General features: G+C 35.3%; 1 protein-coding gene across 1 annotated transcript in view; it reads right to left on the minus strand.

Annotated features, from left to right (window-relative positions):
- slc26a6l2 (solute carrier family 26 member 6, like 2) overlaps positions 1 to 6,567 on the minus strand; it is a 22,758-nt gene that overhangs the window by 10,984 nt on the left and 5,207 nt on the right. The window contains exons 5-9 of the mRNA XM_016566461.1: positions 5,375 to 5,527; positions 5,184 to 5,266; positions 2,349 to 2,496; positions 1,888 to 2,001; positions 1,272 to 1,349 (exon numbers count right to left, since the gene is read on the minus strand). Of these exons, the coding sequence (XP_016421947.1) occupies positions 1,272 to 1,349; positions 1,888 to 2,001; positions 2,349 to 2,496; positions 5,184 to 5,266; positions 5,375 to 5,527 (576 nt within the window). The remainder of the gene's footprint in view (positions 1 to 1,271; positions 1,350 to 1,887; positions 2,002 to 2,348; positions 2,497 to 5,183; positions 5,267 to 5,374; positions 5,528 to 6,567) is intronic.

The following is a 6,567-nucleotide window of genomic DNA, read 5'->3' on the forward strand; positions in this document are numbered from 1 at the left end:
ATATATAAATATATTTAATATATAAACATTAATATATTTTTCTGAAATATATACATGCATGTGTGTGTATTTATATATACATAATAAATATACACAGTACACACACATATATTATGTAAACAAAAACTTTTATTTTGGATGCGATTAATCGCGATTAATCATTTGACAGCACTAATATGCATACATATGTTTTCATACTGACTTGCTTTCTACAGTGTATTTGCAATGCATTGCTTTGACCCTTCACTGTAGAATCCACCTTCTCGCACACCACAATTGGTCGATTATGTATAATACCTGCACACTATTGGTCAAAGTCATCACCTTCATCAAGTATGAAAACAACAGGAAAACAAAACCAAACCCAGGGCATTTTAGGCAATTTACAAATCCTGGCCAGGACATGTTCAGGAAAAAATAGGATGCATGGTCGTCCAATTCTAATTATAAACTACATTATATTTGAAATTTACAGCAAAATATTCAGATACATACAAACGTTTATGCAGTTTGACAAAGTACCTGCAGCTTGGCTGTTTTCAGTTTTTTTTTTTTTCACTTTAAAAAAAATAAATGTCATTGGCAAGTCATTGACGATGTGGATGCAACCAATTAACAATGAACAAATGAATTATAAGAGCAGTGTTTATGCAATTTAAATGTATTTTTAATTTGATTTTAGTAATTTCAGTACTTAAACATCTTTATTTCAGGCAATTGCCAGGGCAACATTTTTTAAGTGTAAGTTATTTTTTATTTTATTTGATGTTATTTCTGTCACACCCCATTGGACTTTTGTTCTGTTTTCATCCCTCATGTGCTCTGTGGGACCTAGTTTCCCTCATGTTTGACTGTCATTTAGTTCAGGTGTGTGTCATTTGCTCCCTTATTTAAAGTGTAGTCTGTCCTGTCTTCCTTTGTCCGGTATTGTTGATGTTACCCTGTGTGGTAGACCCTCTTCTTCGTGTGGATTACCATTAAAAGGATTTGTTATAATCTTCGTCATGCCTTCGTCTCCCTAACAGCAGTAGCATGACAATTTCAACTCTATTTCAGTTACTGAAAATTATTTTTAATAGATTTGGTTTTAGTTAACAATAACAACATTGGACACAAGAGCCACAAATGAATGTAAATATGTGGAGAGAGGTCCTGTTTTATTCATTGCAATTATTTTAATTTCATAGTTGAACTCTGTATCACAAATGCCTCTTTCTATTTTAATTGTAGCTGTACACTTTGACCAATGTTCATTTGAGTGCATAACTTACTGTGGGCAGTTGCTCAAAAAGTGGACCAAGCTTCAAAACTGTAATGAACACAATAACAGCAGATATCATGCCAGCCACCTGTGTGACACACAAAAAGCATATTTGTAGTTGTGCATAACTGTGTTTTACAGGTATACTGTATTGTATGCACAAAGATTCGGGGTCTGTATGACTTTTTAATGTTTTTGAAAGAAGACTCTTCTGCTCGCCAAATCTGCATTTATTTGATCCAAAATACAGTAAAAATTTGAAATTTTATTAAAATTGAAAATTACTGTTTTCTATGTGAATTTTCAGCATCATTACTCCAGTCTTCAGTGTCACATGATCCTTCAGAAATTATTCTGATATGCTGATTTGCTGTTCAAAGAACATTTATTATTAAGTATTATCAATGTTGAAAACAGTTGTGCTGCTTCATATGTTTGTGCTTCATAACTTTATTTTTCAGGATTCTATGATGAATAGTAAGTTCAAAAGAACAGCATTTATTTGTAACAGAAATGTTTTGAAACATTACAAATGTCTTTGTATTAGTTTATTTAATAAATAAATAAATCTTACTGAGCCCAAACTTTTGAACTCCAGTGTATATTTGTGCTTAGTGGAAAATCACCTGTGTCTTTCCCCCAGTGCTCTCCTGCACAAGACTGCGAGACATGGAGGAAGTGACGGAGTAGCACTGGAAAAAGCCACCAATGGTGTTACTGAGCCCCAACGCCACCAACTCCTGCAGAGGGACAATGAGAGACACTCACCACTGTACACTGCACATATATTTTTCAGAACATAATACAGGTGCATCTCAACAAATTAGAATATGGTGACATGCCAATCAGCTAATCAACTCAAAATACCTACAAAGGTTTCCTGAGCCTTCAAAATGGTCTCTCAGTTTGGTTCACTAGGCTACACAATCATGGGGAAGACTGCTGATCTGACAGTTGTCCAGAAGACAATCATTGACACCCTTCACAAGGAGGGTAAGCCACAAACATTCATTGCCAAAGAAGCTGGCTGTGATCAAGTGCGCACTATATGTGTGACATAGGTTTGTTTGCGTGACAGATGCTGTACCTGATTGCTGTCGACTTTATATCCATGTTTGAGAGCAAAAGTCTTGCCTAGAGAAATGCTGATGGCGTATCCCACCACAGCCACAGCAAACGCGTCTCCAACCACCGAGGAGAAGAAACCTACCTCTGGAACTCTGGGTGGCACCAGTCTGAGGAAGGTCAGAGGTTATAGATTACTAACATGGCTCTAGGGCTATTATAGTTAACTGAAATTAAAACTGGAATAAAAAATGGTTACTTGAAATAAAATAAAATATAAACTGAAATAAAAAAAAAAACTTAAAATCTTAAAAATAAAGGTTCTAAAAGTGTGTTTTTGTAGTGATGTCATAGAAGAACCATTTCTGGTTTCCCAAAGAACCTTCTTGCGAACAGTTCTTAATATGTGACCCTGGAGCACAAAACCAGTATTAAGTCACACGGGTATATTTGTAAGCAATAGCCAAAAAAACATGGTATGGGTCAAAATTATCGATTTTTTCTTTTATGCCAAAAATCATTAGGATATTAAGTAAAGATCATGTTCCATGAAGATATTTTGTAAATCTCTTACCGTAAATATATCAAAACTTAATTTTTGATTAGTAATATGCATTGCTAAGAACTTCATTTGGACAATTTTAAAGGCGATTTTCTCAGTATTTAGATTTTTTTGCACCCTCAGATTCCAGATTTTCAAATAGTTGTATCTCGGCCAAATATTGTCCTATCCTAACAAACCATACATCAATGGAAAACTTATTTATTCAGCTTTCAGATGATGTATAAATCTCAATTTCGAGAAATTTACCCTTATGACTGCTTTTGTGGTCCAGGGTCACAAATAAGCTTTTCTTTTTCTTGGTGTGAAGAACATTTTAACAACCTAAGAACATTTTTCCATTATAAAGAATGTATTGTGCAATGGAAAGTTTCCATGGATGTTAAAGGCTCTTCATGGAACCACAGATGCCAATAAGGAACCTCTATATTTAAAAGTGTATTTTATTTCAGCTAGTTGCCAATGAAATAATTCCAAAATGACTAAAACTAAATAAACTAAAACTAATAAATTTGAATGAATAAAAACTATATACATGTTTTTTTTTTTAAAATAAACTAATAAAGATGACAAAAACTTTAACAAAAGTGAAAATAGAATATATTATTAAAATAAAATCTAATTCAAAATGGAGACACATTTCTGGTCCCCATTGAATTTTTCCATACTGTGGAAGTCAGTGGGGACCAGCAACTCTTTGGTTACCCACATTCTTCAAAATATGTTCTTTTGTGTTCAGCTGAAAAATTAACCTTATACAGGTTTGGAAAAAAATTAGGCTAAGTAAATGATTAAATTTACTTAAATGAGTAAATTTTTCATTTTTAGGTGAACTATGCCTTTTACAAAAACTTTAATGGTATATCAATGATACTAAAATAACACTGCTCTCCACTGACCTTTGTATGTGTGTTTTATATGCTTAAAGAAGTCAAAAGTCCTCCTAATGTCTCACGTGAGAGTGTACAGAAAGAGACAGAATTTCATGAGGCCTGGGTTTAGGGCTTTACTGTAGACGTGTTTTGATGGATTAAAGGGGTCATATGATGCGATTTCATTTTTTCCTTTCTCTTTAGAGTGTTACAAGCTCTTGGTGCATAAAGAAGATCTGTAAAGTCAACCAAGATTAAGACCAAGAACTGAGCCACCAAGAACTTTCTAACCTCCTGCATGTGGTCAGTGTTTAAAAATAAACAGTTTGACTTCGCTGCACATGCAAACAATGTCAGACTAAAATGATTTTAAGCCTGCTGTTGCTAGTGAAAGCTCACTGTGTTCCTCTAGTATCCACTCAATGTACAGGTGCATCTCAATAAATTAGAATGTCATGGAAAAGTTCATTTATTTCAGTAATTCAACTCAAATTGTGAAACTCGTGTATTAAATAAATTCAATGCACACAGACTGAAGTAGTTTAAGTCTTTGGTTCTTTTAATTGTGATGATTTTGGCTCACATTTAACAAAAACCAATCAATTCACTATCTCAACAAATTAGAAAATGCACATGCCAATCAGCTAATCAACTCAAAACACCCGCAAAGGTTTCCTGAGCCTTCAAAATGGTATCTCAGTTTGGTTCACTAGGCTACACAATCATGATGAAGACTGCTGATCTGACAGTTGTCCAAAAGACAATCATTGACACCCTTCACAAGGAGGGTAAGCCACAAACATTCATTGCCAAAGAAGCTGGCTGTTCACAGAGTGCTGTATCCAAGCATGTTAACAGAAAGTTGAGTAGAAGGAAAAAGTGTGGAAGAAAAAGATACACAACCAACCGAGAGAACCGCAGCCTTATGAGGATTGTCAAGCAAAATCGACTCAAGAATTTGAGTGAACTTCACAAGGAATGAACTGAGGCTGGGGTCAAGGCATCAAGAGCCACCACACACAGACGTGTCAAGGAATTTGGCTACAGTTGTCGTATTCCTCTTGTTAAGCCACTCCTGAACCACAGACAACATCAGAGGCGTCTTACCTGGGCTAAGGAGAAGAAGAACTGGACTGTTGCCCAGTGGTCCAAAGTCCTCTTTTCAGATGAGAGCAAGTTTTGTATTTCATTTGGAAACCAAGGACCTAGAGTCTGGAGGAAGGGTGGAGAAGCTCATAGCCCAAGTTGCTTGAAGTCCAGAAGAACCAAAGACTTAAACTACTTCAGTCTGTGTGCATTGAATTTATTTAATACACGAGTTTCACAATTTGAGTTGAATTACTGAAATAAATGAACTTTTCCACGACATTCTAATTTATTGAGATGCACCTGTAACTAAGTGTAATGTGAAACACACACTTACCCACTGGGAATTTCTCCCACCACGTCGACACCATTAACAGCTCTCAGATCAGCATAATGAGAAACAAGTGTCCCTGCAATAATCTGTAAATAGACACACAAAGCTGTTGCATCTGTCTCTTTGTGTACTTACTAGGTTGGAGTTTTCTGGTTTGACATCTGAAGAAACATGGTACATGTGTAGCTACTCACCACCATGAGCTCTATGGGAACAGGGAGGAGTAATCTGTGACTGTAGCAGGAGTTGATCTCTTTCACAATGATCAGAGCTGTGAGAGCCACCAGACTGATCAGAAGAGTGGCAATGTGAGTCTGTGGTAATAACCTGCCCAGTTCCACCAGAGTCTAAAGACAGAGAGGAGTTCATTAATAAAATAAATGTGCATTTTTAAAATGTGACTGAAGCTGATTTTTGTAGATTGATTGTACTTGAGGTCTATATTTTATCTGTGTGCATATTAGTGCAGTGCTTTGAGTGACGGTGGAGGCAAGAGTGAGTTTGGGAATATGACTAATTAATTAGTTAATGTTAAAATCCTCAAGCAAGTTATTGTGAATGCCCTTTTTTCTTGTTTCGTCATCCAAAGGGAAATTATGGAAACCAATCCCAGTATTAAACCCTAAGATATCTCAAAACAGGACCGCTGATTTCAGTGAACAGGACACAAAAATGGACTTAAAGTCCAGGTACAAGTCAATGCAAAGACTTTTTACTGTTCCATGTGGACACTTAACCTGGGTTGGAGCTCTTAATTTCGAACTCTCAAAGTGCACCAGATTCATGCATTTAACTTTAAAATGTACAAAATTTTCTTGGACCTACCAAGAGGGATCGAGGTCTTCCCATCATATTCTCACAAAACCCTGTGGGAAACACTGGACCCATTGTTAAGCATAATTAGCAAACCAATGTAATGTGAGCATTTTGATGCCACTAGTCCATAGGTAGGCCTATTATAATATGATTTGACCAGTCCAGCACTTTTCGCCACTAAAATGTAATTGTTTAAGTTGTTTCTAGCTCCGTAGCCACTTCTTTTCTTTTCTTTTCTTTTCTTTTTTACTGGTCCAATTAGATTTAATAAACAGCTCTATTTTTGCTGTTCATAAGCACCACCTGCTGTCAAACTGTGGATTTACAAATTCATTCAGTCTGACTGCCACATTTTTGTTCAGACCAATGTGAAATTCTGACCAAATTTTTGTTGTAAATCTTAACCGGTCGCTACCTTGTTATCAGAAGTGTAGAGATTTTTAGAATGCACATTAGAACTGTTTATAGAGCAGATAAAATTTAATTTATCATTCTGACTCATTCTTATATATATAATCCTTATATATATATATATATATATATATATATAGATTTTTTATATTATGTATAT

Source organism: Sinocyclocheilus rhinocerous, unplaced genomic scaffold, assembly GCF_001515625.1.
Source record: "Sinocyclocheilus rhinocerous isolate Xijiao unplaced genomic scaffold, SAMN03320098_v1.1 scaffold932, whole genome shotgun sequence".
Taxonomy (NCBI): domain Eukaryota; kingdom Metazoa; phylum Chordata; class Actinopteri; order Cypriniformes; family Cyprinidae; genus Sinocyclocheilus; species Sinocyclocheilus rhinocerous.